Below are 15,837 nucleotides of genomic sequence, written 5' to 3'. Positions count from 1 at the left end.
GCAAAATACACAACAAGAACGTTTCGCTTTTCGCGCCGCGGCAATACAAATATAATGATCAGAAATTATTTTTTTTAAAAAAGGAGGCAAAACTTTCGTTCATTTCATTTTGAGGATTGTTTTGCCGTTTACCCGCGAAATAATCTCGATTGGACGCGCGCGCTTTCGACTCGCGCCGAATGATTTAAAGCGTGCAGATTGCGCGAGATTATTTCAAACAAAAGTCACAATCATTTATGATGATGATAATAAGCTAACAGCGAGCGAAAAGGGTAGATCGCTGTTTCTTTCCCGTTTCGTCTTTTTTTGATGGCTTAATCGTGACTCTTCTCCTTAATCCCGAACCAAAATATTGACCTACGAGAATTAGTCTGTTACCAATAGAGGCGATTTCGTTGCGTTTAAAAAAAAAAAAAAAAAAAAAAAAAAAAAACATTTTTGGGGGTTACAAAGACGCGTCCTCCTAATCGCCGGCTTTAAGCGCGCTTTATTTATATACATCCGCGTTATAAGTAACGACTAAGGAAGATGCACAGGTTTTGTCCATTTCCAGTTCAAGAAGGCCTATGATGTGTATAAAGCTACTTGGAGGTTCTTTGTATGTAAATAGGGTGTAAAAAGGCCCTCCCCATCTTTGTAATTAATTGACACGTTATACCACTCATCATGTTCTGAAGCACCAATGGTATAGGCTAGGATCTCCCCAAAACCCACAATTTCACATCGGCAAACACTGTCTTCATCCACTTGACTCCCAAGACCCGCCCACACGTGGCCAACCTTTTTCGTTTTTAATGCTTTTTCACTGCAGGTTCATGTGTTGAGACCAACCTTATATGGACTGATCAGCCTGGTAATGGCTTATTTCCCCCTAACACCCCGCAGTAGCGCGATATCCATGAGCTAGATATACCACTTCAGTCACTTTGGCATTCTTCCTGGACTTACAGAACTGATTTCTCCGCTACTTTTTTTTTCGCCCCCCCCGAGCAACGGTTACCGACCGAGCCTCATGCGTCGACTCCAGCTTACTTCGCGCTGAAACGGCACCGATCCCGCGTTCGTTAAATCATCTGTGCTTTGTGTTTTTGAAACAGAGGATCGCCAAACTGGTGCAGCAACTTCACCGCATCAAATGCCCCAGAACATGTCGTTGACCAACACAAAGACGGGCTTTTCGGTAAAGGACATTTTGGACCTCCCTGATACTAACGATGAAGAAGGATCTATCACCGGGACCGAGGAAGACACGGAGGGTTCTGAGGCGACTAAAACGCCTGGAGTGCTAGTGCAAAGTCCTTTAGAGAATGTTCAAAACCTGCCTTTAAAGAATCCCTTTTACGACAACAGCGACAATCCTTACACCAGATGGCTCGCGACCACGGACAGCATCCAGTACTCATGTAAGTCTCTTCGATCGCGGAAAAAAAAACCTTATTATCCGCTCGCAAATATTTGATTTCGCTCGAGTCGCTTTTGTTGTCGCGGGCGAATGTTTCCGCTCTCGAAGGCGCAACCCATTACGCGCTTGTGATATTAACAGCAATTAAATTAGTTATCGTCGCTTCGTTTTTTTGTTTCAAGCATTTCCCAGTCGCGAGCTGATAGTTTGCGCGTCCTCTTTGTTAAACGGAAAGCCTAACTGTTGAATCGGCTGTATACGGCAAAACCGTTTTTTCGTTCGGGTCACGCGCCCCGCGACAACAAGCTCTTATTAAAATCAAAAGCGAGTTATGTTACGACAGATCTGCGGTAATTTATTTACCCGCCTGACCCGATTTAATATTTGCGTAAACGCAAATAATCGCCGCGCGCGCGTGCTTTCCCGCGATTCCGTTTTATTTGATGTGGTGTTGAATTTAGCTTTTTTTTTGTTTTTGTTATTATTGTTTTTTTTTTTTTTTTTGCTTTGTTTCAAACCAGTACACGGCCTCTCCGCGAACTCTCAAGACTCGTCTGCGAAATCTCCGGAGCCCTCGGCGGACGAGTCGCCGGACAACGACAAGGAAACTTCGAGCAACGGCAGCGACTCCGGTAAGAAGCGCAAAAGGAGGGTGCTCTTTTCCAAGGCACAGACTTACGAACTCGAGCGCCGGTTTAGGCAGCAGAGGTATCTGTCGGCCCCGGAGAGGGAGCACCTCGCCAGTTTGATCCGCCTGACTCCGACCCAAGTGAAAATCTGGTTCCAGAACCACCGATACAAAATGAAGAGAGCCAGGGCGGAGAAAGGTATGGAAGTGACCCATCTCCCTTCTCCCAGGCGGGTGGCCGTGCCTGTGTTAGTCAGAGACGGCAAGCCCTGCCACACGCTAAAAGCTCAGGACTTGGCAGCTACTTTTCAGGCTGGAATCCCGTTCTCCGCGTATAGCGCCCAGTCTCTCCAGCACATGCAATATAACGCGCATTACAGCGCCGCCACCACGCCACAGTTCCCAACGGCACATCACTTGGTGCAAACGCAACAGTGGACTTGGTGAACGAATAGTGACTTGCGAACGCAGGGCTGCGTTTTAAAGACCGCGGTAGGGAGCTTTCCAAACAAAAAAACCACAAGACTTTTGATTTTTGATTTTTTTTTTTGCAGCTTGACCCTTTCTCACCAATTTGTTTTGGTGGATCGACGTGCGCGCCATGTTTACATGTTTTCGTTAAGAAAACCGGGTCAAGCCTCTCCCCCGAATTTAAGAATGTTAAAGCTCTTGTGAAATTTTGTAAAGTATGTTTGTGTGTTGTAGAAATGTTTTCCTTTCGTCCTTCGTGTTATAAGCACGTGCAAAACCACTTTATGATTATAGAAAATTTTATTTCTTTCTTTTACAATGGACCGAATATATTTATGGCCATGAATAAACGCTGGCAACCTTTAGCTTATTACATGGGTTTGTTTTCTATGTAAATATTTTGTGATAACTGTTTGCAATATTATGTTTGACCGTTCAGTAAGCTACAGCCTAAATACACACGATATTTAGGGGAAATGGAACATCAGTTGTCGATAAATATCCCTCATGTTAATTTCAGTAACACCGCGCGCGGGCGAGGGGAGTTCTGCGATTCTTTTTATTAAGACTTTTAATAAAATGGTGTGTTTCAGAAATTCCGATTGGTTTTGCGTTTGGTCTCAGTGATTTCGGACACATTTTTAGCAAACTGCGGATCGGTTCTTTCGCCTAAAAACTAAAAAGAATAAACTAACGGAACGAATAAACGCGAAGCGCATAAATATGCTAATTTGCAAAGCCTTTGTGTTTGCACAAATATTGTTTTAGGCGGTTTGTCGCTCTCCCTGTCACTTCATCGGCGACACAATTGGCTTCGTTTTACCGAATTTATCTGCGCGAACACTTCAGCAATAAGAAGGCTAAAGTCACTCGTGAAATGGGGGTAAAAAACCCACTCACTTAATATAAGAGGGCTTCTTCAGCTAAGCAGCTTTTCATTCAAACCCCTCTCTCCTTTTCAGGCTCCGCGGCTGACGTTTCGGGCGTTAAAACGGCACATTTAAAAGAGAAAACGCACGCGACAAAGTTTTCGAGCTTAATATAGCGCCCGTTTATTACCATTTACAAAATATTTTAGCGTCAGCTGTCACGCTTAGCCAAACTGAAGGCTGCCAAGTTATTTGCTCGAACTGACACGCACCGCGGCCGCGTACCAGTGAGATTTGCATTATTATTATTTTTTGTCAGCTAAATCAAAATTACAACGACACAGGCAAAATATGCGACAGCTATTTTTTGGTTTCTCTATAGGATTATCGCGCGTTGGCGGACGTTAAGGTTCGGCGCGAAAATGTTTTTTAAATATATCGGACGGTTGAACGGAAACGCCGCGTTAATCCTCTCACGCTTATTCTGGTGTTTTACGCTTTTATTAATTCATGCTCGTAAAGAATTATGTATAATATCTGACTGAATTTCTGACTGAGATATTTTGATAGTTCTTGCTCAGCCGCTATTGTTCGGTTTTACGAGGAGAAGGCGGTGTGGAAATGACACGCACCTGTTGTCGGCTACAAGGAAGTCGTTCGCGACGGCGCGTTTAACGTTTCTTCCGTGCGCCGTGTTTTAGAACGCAAAATAAAAACTTTCCGAAGTTTAAGAACCGCTTTTATTCCCGACTTAGCCGTTCGCCTGTGATTGCGTAGCGAAAAAAAAAAAAATCGCGGCCACGGTTGCGTGGGACTGATGGTCGACAATGGCGGCGAAGCACTTTTGAGCAGTCTATAGTAGCACAATATACAGTACATGACACAAAACCTAACAAAGCTTAGGGTCGGTTGTTGTGAATGTTAGAGGCGTGCATATTAACAGGGGGAGTGTATCTCCGGCTGGAGAGAGGGAGAAAGACAGTCCGCGGTTCTTGGTGCTATTCAGGTCCTTTATCTGGACCGGTGCATCCCTGAGTCAGGGAGATATATCCTTGTTTTTTTTTTTCTGTTTTTTTTCCGTAGCGCCTGTCAGTTGGTGCCATTGTGGCGCTTGTTGTACACGTTCTATTCCATATGGACAGCTGGGCCCGCGAGAGGAGAAAGGAATCCCTCACAAAAACCAAATTGTGTCCCGCTTTCAAACGCCGCATTGTTGTCTCTCAAAGAAAAACGAATTAAAAATTCGTGCTATATCTATTCTGGAAAAGAAGGCAAACCCATTCACAGATAACAGGGAGTCCTTCTTCCTTGATATAGCAGTGCTGACAACAGTTCTCTCATTCCTTTAACCCTCTCATAAACTCCCCCTTTTCTTGACGTTGAAAGGGAATGATTATTGTCTGTTCCGCAAAGTCTGTAGCGTTACAACTTCAAAACTATTTAATAGATGCTTTTCTATTTCCTGTCCCGCGTAAATAAAAGGCCCTGCGTGTTGATTCTATCTCTTGCGAATGGAAATCATGCAATTATTATTAAAATACTAAATATTTTATAATGCAAATGCGAACTGGCATCTATCTATCTATCTATCTATCTATCTATCTATCTATCTATCTATCTATCTATCTATCTATCTATCTATCTAGGCAGCATGCTATATATATATATATATATATATATATATATATATATATATATATATATATATATATATATATATATATATATATATATATACTAAATCGCATTACAGATGCTTTTTTACTTTTGTTTAAAAAAAAAAAAAGAACGAAAAATTCTGTAACGCAATTTTATATATAGCCTACTACATCGCTTTACATTTTTTTTCTTTCCTTTCTTAAACTGAAAGTATTCACCAAAACCCCCGCGTATTACAACAATAAAAAAAAAATCAATGGAAATTTCCCGAGGACAAGACATCTGCCTTAGGCGGTAAAGAAAAACACTTAATAAATAAATAAAAATATCGACGCGCTGTAGGATATTGTCTGGAATTAGTTTCGGTCGAGGAGCGTTTTGCCGAAAATATCAAAAGTAAGGGAATCGCAAAACGCCCATAAAACGATTCTGAGTGTATGCTGAAAGTTAACGCGTGGATAATACCCCTTTCACGCCTCCAAATGGGATATTTCAGGAAGTGTGCACTTGGGTGTCCATGGATCCAGATAACTGTTACCATTTTTTGAACTTCAACATGAATCATTTCTTATCATCCGTATCTCCAAATGAGGGTTCTCGACGCCTTAATAAGCAGGACTAACATTTGAAGGAAGTCATTTGGTGTTTTATTGCCAATGGAAGATACAGATTAGATTCATCCACCGTCTCGAATGTGTTACAAAAACGAGTGCGTTTTCGGCGCGACGTGGAGCTAAACCGCGCCACAAGATGGCGACAGAGCCCGTCGAACCAATCGGTAACGGCCTCGCTTTCGTTAAGGCCGGTTTAAAAACGGCCAAGTTCATTTAATGCCGCAAATGTCGATAGTAGCATCGACGCAACCACAAAAACTCACCCTGAGGCTGGTATGTGTGTTATCGAAGTGTGACGATAAAACCGAATGCCGCTTTAAACGAGGCGTTTAGACGGCATGGCGCATTTTGTTGGCGTTCACGACGTGATCCGCAGAGAGGCGCAATTGGTCCACGCTTCATCACGGGCCGAGAGGAGGAGAAGCGTTACCAGAGTCCTTGATCTGATCATTTTGTCATCAAACGTTGCCTTCTCGAAACATTTCAACCGATAAATTATATATTGCGGTATTTTAACATACAATTTGCTGATTGTGCATGACCACCAAATTATTACTTCCACTCTTACTTCCGAGAGTCCACACTTAAGCACCCTCGTAATAATAATAATAATAATAATAATGATAATAAGCTAAACAATAACAGAGAAAAAGAGAACGAGAAGTATAATTGGGATCAAAAACCGCCATAGCTTATGTATTATTTTTTCCTTTTTTTAGCAAAATGCTGGACTTGTGTTTTTTTTTTTTCTAGAAAAATTGAAGAGTATTTAATCATTCGCATGCACCAGTGACATAAAGAAATTGTGTAAAACCCTTTTTATTTTTTCTTATATTTATGCATTTTTTTAATTGCCAATGTTCTATGCGTGATAACAATATTTTGCCTTTAATATATTTGTATGAATATGGTCAAACCCCTTAATCAATACGCATCCGAATGATTTCGAAATGAATAAATCAATCAATGTGAAATATTCCAAGTTGCTTCAGGTCAGACACTTGGAGATCTCTGTCTCTTCATAGTCTCTTCATTGAAGGTTAAGTGGGTTTTACCTCTTCTTACTGAGTCATTACCAAATACTTGTTGCCCACAGCACTTTTTTAAAGTTGTATTTTTGCTTACAGATATGGTTTACCATAACAACGGTCATAAATAATCCAGCAAGAAAGAAAAATCATTTTCAGTGGCTTTCGCATCCAAGCCGTTTGAATTCATGTAAACTACAGAGAAAGAAAGTTCTATCTTTTATTATCTTTTATGGGTTTTTTTTTATTTCGTGATATTTAAAACTAAATTACGGTGAAGTATGGCTAAGCCAGCGCATCACATAATGCTCCGAAAACCATAAAAAAAAAAAAAAAAAAAAAAAAAAGTATGATGTTAAATGAGCTAAGTGAATGTGTTAATATCGACAATAAATGCGCCAAACGCTCATTCCACTGTCTTCAATATTATAGGGATTCAGAACTTAACCTTCCTCTGGGGGAAAAAAATCACAAAAGTGTGTGTATGAATATAGAAAGCTTTATTTAAATCAAACATGGTCATTATTGACTTGTCGACTTGACTCATATTAATATTTGATCCGTCTCCGGCATTTCTTTCGAAGACAATCCCGTCTTAAATGCAACAATGCTAGTCAGTCTGAGCAATGGGTCGACAGATTACAGAAATATTATAAATATCCTTGTGTGGTTATTTGTTTGCATATAACTTAAAGCAATAAGTCTAACTCTTACATTTGGATTAAATGGAAAGCTGCATCGTGTGGAAGACAATTAAACTTAAGGGAACTCCCAGATCTGACTCCAGAGTGATCACAAACTGTCTATACAATGCCTCCATCATAAAAAAGAATGAATAAATAAAAAAAATCAGTCCTGCGTGCATCGTCAGTGGCAAAGAACATCTCCTACGAAGAACGATTGGGAAGAACCGAGACACCAGGGGGAGTCCATCCTCCGTGGCTTGAATCGGTGTGGAAGACAAAGAAGATGATAGGAATAATAACAATGATAGTTTAGAAATAAATCAACTATTAGGACATATTTTATTATAGTAAACAGTGTGTTCTTTATGAGTAACTTTTAGACCTGAAAAGCTAAAAGCGTTACACTTTATACTGATAAGGTTGGAGAAATGATCAGTTCTGATTTTTCAGTTCTTTTATCGTAAAAAAAAAAAAAAAAAAAAAAATATATATATATATATATATATATATATATATATATATATATATATATATATATATATATATATATAATATGAATACATGGACAGTGTTCGAATGCAGGTTTTAATGCTGTTGTTATTTTTTTTATTTTATTTATTTATTCATTTTTGTTCATGATAGACATACAGCTTCCTTGCACAGGTTATTGGCTGTTAATATTTATTTATTATTTATATTATTTATTTTTTTTTATTTTTGTTGTTGTTGTTGTTTTTGGATATTTCAGCACATATCCATAAATCTAATTCAACTTCATGTAGGCTACCTCATTAAATTAATAAAATGTAAAAAAATATAAAAATATATATATATATATATATATATATATATATATATATATATATATATATATATATATATATATATTTAATTAAATTGTGACATGAAACATCTTTCATGCAAAATTATAAATTATATTGAAGACTTCCTTGAAAATGATTTAGCTTATTAAGTGGACTGAAGGTAAGTATGCAGATATTCTGAATTTTTTGACTGTATTATTATTATTATTCTTTATTTTATTTTATTTTGCGAATGAAATGTTGCATCATTGCTGGTGTCTAAACAAAATGTTACATTTTTGGTAAAAATGTACAATAAGTCTCATTAGTTAACTACATTTGTTAAATAGGAATGAACTATATTTCTACAGAATTTATTAATATTAGTTCATGTTCATTTCAAGAATTGAATAGTTTATCATTAAAAATCATGTAGCGTGTTAACAGTTAATGCACCGTGAACTAACGCGAACTAACAACGAACAACTATTTTTCATTAACATTAAAAAAAAAAAATTATCAATAGCATAAATGCATTCTTTGTTGTTCGTTCATGTTGGTTAATAAATTAAATGTTAAGAAATGACAACTTATTTTTAAGTGTTACCAACTTGTTGGTTTACCTAAATATTTATATTTAAAAAAAAAAAAAGTGTGTGTGTGTGTGTGTGTGTTTTAAGTGAGTTTTGTAAGTTTTGCATACAGTATATACTAGACATTTTTTTCACTGTGAGTCCAAAAAGGATAAATACGCATTACATATAGTCATGTTTCATGAATTTGTGAATGACATCTTAATTATTTATTAACTTTTATGTTTAGCTGATTAATCTGCTCTTCTGTTATTAATCAGTAAGTTTGACAGACCTCTCCAGGAAGATGGCAAGATTTTACCAACGGTGTGACAGTTTGGTCACATTTTTTTTTTTAAAGGTCCAATACCTATGACCCTTGTTTCAATGAACTCCTAATATGCTTGTAACATGCATATTAATAAGCAGCTATAGCAAATAGTGAGAATTGCTCCCTACCATTAATTAGAATGGGATAGTAATACAAGACACCAGTGATTGGGTAATTCTACAAAACTGGTCGATATGCACATTAGAGTATCAATAACTTTAAGCCTGTGAAAACGTAGCTGTTGTAGCTATACCATAAAGTTATATTTCGGTACAGAGAGAGGTTTTGGATTAAATATATATACGAGATGCTATATTTGATGGGGTCCATGCATCTTGCTCTGTCTGCTCGCTCAAGATTTTCTTTCTGGCTTCAAGCTGATTTTGGTTTTGCCATCTCTTGCCGAGTCCGTTGTTTTGGGATGCACCGCTGCATTTAATATGACGGAGCTCATGATCAGTCCTGTTCCTGGAGATCTACCTTCCTAAAAAAAAAAAAACACAGGTAAAACATTCTTTATTTATTCATTCATTTATCATATTTATTTATTTTTAAAACAACATTTTTGTCTGTTTTTGGCTTTGATGGCACTTTTTTTAAAATAAATAAATAATTAACAAACATTATGACTAACAGATCATGAGATAATATAAATAATAATGCTTGCAGATTTTGCAGCCATATTATCAATTAGTTGGGAAATGATGGCAATATCTGTTTCAGCCAGCTTTAAAAACACTCGATAATTACACAGTTGGAATGAGCTCACATGCATTGGATTATCACTGTTATATATTCGGTCTAAAATGGGGCAAGATTTATAAAAATGTCAAAAATACTCTGGTCTCAAATTCAATTTTAGTTCAAACCGATACGCTCCATCAATCGAGAGCGATGTTCCAACTCTACAAATGCGAAAATATTTCATTTCTTCGTTTTCTTCATTTGACTGAAAGTGATTAAAATGCATCCCCCTGTCCCACTAGAGCTGCAGTGTAAAGAGTTTGCGGGCTGGGTTTGGCGTAGGAATTTAATAAGTGTCTCTCGAAAAAAAACCCAGCCCGTCTGCAGGTGCGATCCCATTGTAAAGGCATGAAATATGTTAATTTTACAAGTTATGCAATTAGATTTCTTTAGCAGAAATTTACTCTTCACCTTGATCTCAATTTAACGTTTTTCCACCAGCATTTTATCGTGATCCAGACTCGTTTGTCTCTAAATCCGTCGTACGCCGTCTAAGAAATTGTATTCAGTGCTATGCACAATGTACTTTGAGTCAATATCTTTCTCCTCAATAAATATTCGTAATATTCTAACTGTGCCTTTATGCTGTGAAGTCTTTTTAATGGGTACTGGCGGGGGCCTTTGGTTGAATGTGCGTGTAGTCGATGCGTAATTGCATTTGGTGAACCTGGAAAAAAAAATAAGAAAGAATTCACGTTGTTTTACGTTGATTTACTTCATATATGCCATTTTAGTTTAAATACAGTGTAAAATGACTGGGAACACGACTAAAAATTGAATTGTCAGAAACCAAGGCGCGTTTTTCTCAAAAGCGTCTACATTTAAGACACCTCTGTTTGTGTCTCTGTCTGTTTTCAGTTCATCATTGAATTCAGTGATTCCATCAGCTTAGGAGAGTTTAAGTAGTATCTAATCAATCAAGTCAATATCACTGGAAATTAAATGTTCGTACCTAAGCAAGTCAGAGGTGAAAGTGACAAGGAACCAAAACCCCAAAGAAAATATACATAAAGAATACCAGCCTGGGCCAGTTAAGCAGTTTATTTCATACTGAAGCAAAAAGTCAGATTGTGCAAAGGTTTCCAAATCTTGTTCCGATGACCATCTCGGTGACGAGGTCTTCACAGGAGATCTGTCTCTGGGATTCATCTGACATTCAGGGCTGTAGAGATCATCTCTAGTTGCTGATCCACTGTGTGATCTGAATACAGACTGAATCTGTAAGCCAGGTTGAAGAGATGGGTTTTTAATCTATATTTAAACTGACAGAGAGTGCGTCTGCCTCCTAACAATAAGTAGGAAATAGGAAAAGGATCTGCCACCCACAAGTGATTTTGATATTCTAGGTATTATCAGATTGAGTTTTGAGAACACAGCGGACGTGGAGGACTATAATGCGATAAGAGCCCACTCAAGTACTGGGGTGCGAAGCCATTCAGGGCTTCATAAAAATTTAGCAAGATTTTAAGATGTATACAATGTTTAATAGGGAGCCAGTGCGGTGTCGACAAAGCTAAGCTAACATATTACTTCCTGGTTCTAAGATCTCTAGCTGATGAATTTTGGACCATCTGGAGTTTATTGAGCATCACAATATCTAGTAAAGATCTTTAATCTAGTAAAGATCACAATTTAGATATGTTTTTGAGATGGAAAATATACAGTTTTGCGAATGCTAGAAACATGGCTCTCAAAGGAAAGATTGCTATCTTGCTATCACACCTAGGTTCCTAAACGATGACGAGGAATTGACAGAGCGACCATCAACCATCTTTTACATTGATGATGCGTTACGTTCGTGTTTTAAAATTGGTATGGTTTGCCGGGCTTTAAAGAAACAAAGAGCCAAGTATGTTTCTTAATAATAAGATGTAAAGCGGGAAAAGTAATGGTCCTAATACTGAGCCTTGAGGTACCCCATGCTGCACTTGTGATCGATACTTCTTCAGTTCAAATGAATTATTCACAAACAACATCTCAATCTTATGTGGCTGAAACATTGTTACCTGTGAGTAAGAATTTAAAAAAATATCTTGGACAGAATAAGCAAGCTAAAATACACTAAACATATTCATTTATATATTCATTCATCTATATATTTTAGCACATCCTCAGTAAGCAACAATTTGATAAGTGCATAAATCCCTAAGGGAAACCTGAAGTATGACATACAAGGGAACTCACAATGAATTTAACATCAAATAAAACAAAATCACAGAAAGCAAAGAATAGTAAAATAGTCATCAGGCCTCTTGTTCAGTATTGCAGTATATTAGAGATCATTGAAAACAGCTCCTAAACTGTTGAACCAATGTAGTTCAAATGACGGTGATGGGACCATGGTTGGGAAATATGGGAATAGTTAGTTCATTTCTATGGATGTACGCGCTTCATTTGATGTTTTTTGGACTGGTGAACTGAAACACCTGCCCACTGCAATGATAAAGCTTAGAAGTGGCAGGACAATTTTTATTGTAACCACGAATGGATTCATGCAAAAGAAGACAGTCGTGTGCACCTAGGATGGCTTGAGGGTGAGTAAATAACAGGCAGATTTTCATTTTGGGGTGAACTAATCCTATAATCCTAGTAATGAGCGGTGTAACTCTTTCAAGAACTTTGATAAAATAGTTAAACAAATTTCCACTGAATAATTTTGTATTACTTTTCTAAATTTTAATTGAAGACAGGCAGGGTTAACATTACAGCAGTTCGCAACACTGATTAATGTCACTCTTTTAAAATCCTCCATCACTGGAATTAAGTTTATAAGTTTTAAAGCACAGTTACTACAAAATCAGACTTTAGAGACCGTTTAAATAAACATTATAGTTTAGCTATGATACTGTTTTTTTTAATCAAATCTATACATAGATATGATAGGAAACACTGACACTAAAAATACTTTGAAAAAAAAGCATTGTCCTATTCTGTGTCCTAAACTCCCACACTTCTTCTTTATTTTTTTTAATTTTATGCAGCCATTATTGGCATTACATTACTTCGAAAGATACATTTTTGAAATTTAATAATATGCTTTTTTACTCAAAGTGTTTACGATAACTTCCAACCTAATGTGGATTTTGCAACATGAGACAGAAATATATTATTTGTAGCTTTTTATATAAGCTACATGCTACAGCTGCTTAGCATTCATGTAAACATCCTTTATTGTAAAAAAATTTCCCAAATTGCATTGAGATGACATACAACTCTTATACTGTTGTATACGTATTTGCCTCATTTACTGTCCATAGTCTAATCAATATAAATACAACAAAGGATACCCAAACCAGATTCAAAATCAAAAATGCCATTATTCACGTGACTAAGTAGCCATTCCAAACACAACTACAAAAGCAATGCGATCTACAGATGCAAAATGCATTTTTGGAGATTTTATGTATCAAACACAGAAATACGTTTAGATTAGTGAATCTTGATTGAAAAAAAGAGTTGGCCAACATTAAAAACAATCAAGACTTTAATGACGATGAGGTCTGCTTCTGGGTTTTCCATTCCAAACTGCTGGTTGTATACCCTTATAAGTGCCCTTGTTAGTATCATCCACAATGGCTGTAGATACACCATGACCTTACTCTCCTCAACAAATACACTGAAGACACAGTACCTAGAAGTCGTATAAAATATCTAAACCATAAACCGTAGATATATTTGTCCTCAAAGCCAGGACAAAAACACATCATTTCATAGACAACACTTGTAAGCCAAGCTTTTTCACAAAATACATAAACCCGTTTTTTTCACAATTTGAGGACATCGGCTGTGTTGGGAAATGCATTCTCATTTAATAGGTACTTAATTCAATAAGTACTTAACAAGCCAAACTGTTGTTCCTGGATACGTTGTCTTTATTTGATATGCAAAATCTTTCATCCACGAGCAAAAGTGGCTCCTTTTTCTCCTCTCATGTTTTTGTATTTTCCTTGTTAAATTTTGTTCATATTTAAAAAAAAAAAAAAAAATTCAAAGAAAGATATGTAACCTTGTGGTTGTGCTTTTTTTGGTGTATATAAGCTTATGCTATGATAAGCACAAATCCAATATTTCATTGTTAAAGGTACAACCACTATTTTTTCCCCCCATGCTCTTATATATAATTAGTTCTGAAAAAAAGAGACAATTGCATTAAAACCTAACTCAACAACCCTGCCTAGTATGGTTTTCCTCAACGTTTGCAATGTATGAACGAAGGAGACGGCGGGCAGCTGTTTAAAGATCTTGTGTTTTGAGAAGACGTGAGACGATTTTATATTTCAAAAAAATGTAAGTACTGCTACTTAGTAGTAGTAACAAATGAACAGCATTCCTAGTCCACATCAAAACTTTTACTTATACTTATATATGCATTTTATTAAAACAAGCTAAATGAATGAATGCATGAATTAATTCAATAACAACAACAACAATAATAATTATATATTAGGACAAACGAGTAAAAGAATAAATAAAAGTTCTGATTACAGAGAGCTTGCATGAAAGCAAGTAAATAATGACTGTTTGGGTGAACTAATCCTTTAAGCACCCTAAATATCTGTGAGCTCTATGAACTTGCATGCATTTATATTCTAGTAGTACCTTGAAGAAATTGACTTCATGCTGGCAGGTGTGGGTGATGGAGGTCTCGTTTATGGCTCTATACAATTTCCAGGATGCTGCTGTAAGCCATTTCAGATCCCACTAAAAAAGTCATTTTAGTAGCAACGTTTAATTTGATTCCTGTACTAAAAGCAACAAAATGATTTTACTATATATTTTTGTTTCAGGACTTTTGCTTTTTTCTCGTTGCCTTTGCAGGCCCTGCTTTCACCACAAAAGCTCTGCAGAAAATCCACAGAAATAACTCTATGATAGTGCTGTAATCAAGTTTGAAATTGCAATAATTCAAATAATCTATAACTTAATATTTAAAAAGATGTTTTATTTCTTTCTGTAGAATACCGTCATCTGTCCCTGTAACAAGATTTAAGCTACTGCTGTGATTTTTGTGTTTTTAATTTAGTTTTATTTTATTTCTGAGCCAATTTGTATGAATTTGCATGTTCACACCTTAAGACAATCAATAGATTTGTAATCATCATTTGTAATCAACAAACAATTACAAAGCAACTGTGTTTTTGGTTTCACATTTATAAATCTCACGTTCACATTCGATTTATAAACTCCATCACATTCAATGACATATCTGCTCCCGTGGCCTCCTGGAATAGAAAAGTATTCATCGAGTATACACTTCAGAATCTGAACCAGAAAAGCTGCCCATGAGCTCCAGTTGTCCAGGTCAAATGTGAACTAATATCTAGCCAAAGAGACTGTCTGTAAGCTATCGGCCCTGTCTGTCATTGCCAGTGATTCAACTAATGAATGGTCTGTTTGCCCAATTCCTAATCTCTTGGACCTGTTTCATGTGATCCTGTATATGAATTGTCTGCTTGTTTGATTTCGCTCAGTGAGATATCTTCTAGTTCTCTCTGTTGGTCTAATGGTTCTAAGTTAGTTTAATTCTGAATCATTTGTCTGGTCAGTCTCAAGTAATGAACCTAATTGAATTGTTAGTTCCTCCTCCTGTCCATGAATCTCACTTGTTTTAAGTTTTAGTTGTTTCACCTAACCCTAACCCTAATCTTAACCTTAACCCTAAACTTAACCCTAACCCTAACCCTAACCCTAAACCTACTCCTGCAGTTAATTGTGAACTGTTAAATCAAACAACCGTTATCTATGATGCGTACAGTTCAAACACTGTCAAGGAAACTAACACTGAACTTTTAGTCCTGTCTGTCACAGTTAAAGAACATTAATCCTGCCTGTCTTGGACCCAAAGACTACAAATCCACCCCATATCTTTCACATTAACTCTGTCACCACCATAGAGACTACTCTTCAACTGTCTGCTTGTTCTGTTTCCCCAAGTGTGTCTGTTGAACCATCTGCCTTACCAGTCCTAGTCCGTTCTGTAAATTTTCTGAACCTGTTGATGATTTTCTTGTGTTACCTGCCTCACCCTTT

The 15,837-nt window shown here is 36.9% G+C and overlaps 1 protein-coding gene across 1 annotated transcript; it reads left to right on the top strand.

Annotated features, from left to right (window-relative positions):
- The first annotated feature begins 705 nt into the window (after positions 1–705).
- On the top strand, positions 706–4,870 carry nkx2.2a (NK2 homeobox 2a). Its single transcript, XM_043262388.1, has 2 exons — positions 706–1,403; positions 1,924–4,870. Exons 1-2 carry the CDS (start codon positions 1,136–1,138, stop codon positions 2,475–2,477), a joined length of 822 nt encoding a protein of 273 aa, XP_043118323.1. The 5' UTR covers positions 706–1,135; the 3' UTR covers positions 2,478–4,870.
- Positions 4,871–15,837: the final 10,967 nt, after the last annotated feature.

Source organism: Puntigrus tetrazona, chromosome 17 (genome assembly GCF_018831695.1).
Source record: "Puntigrus tetrazona isolate hp1 chromosome 17, ASM1883169v1, whole genome shotgun sequence".
Taxonomy (NCBI): domain Eukaryota; kingdom Metazoa; phylum Chordata; class Actinopteri; order Cypriniformes; family Cyprinidae; genus Puntigrus; species Puntigrus tetrazona.
This window is presented reverse-complemented; position numbering and strand designations above follow the sequence as displayed.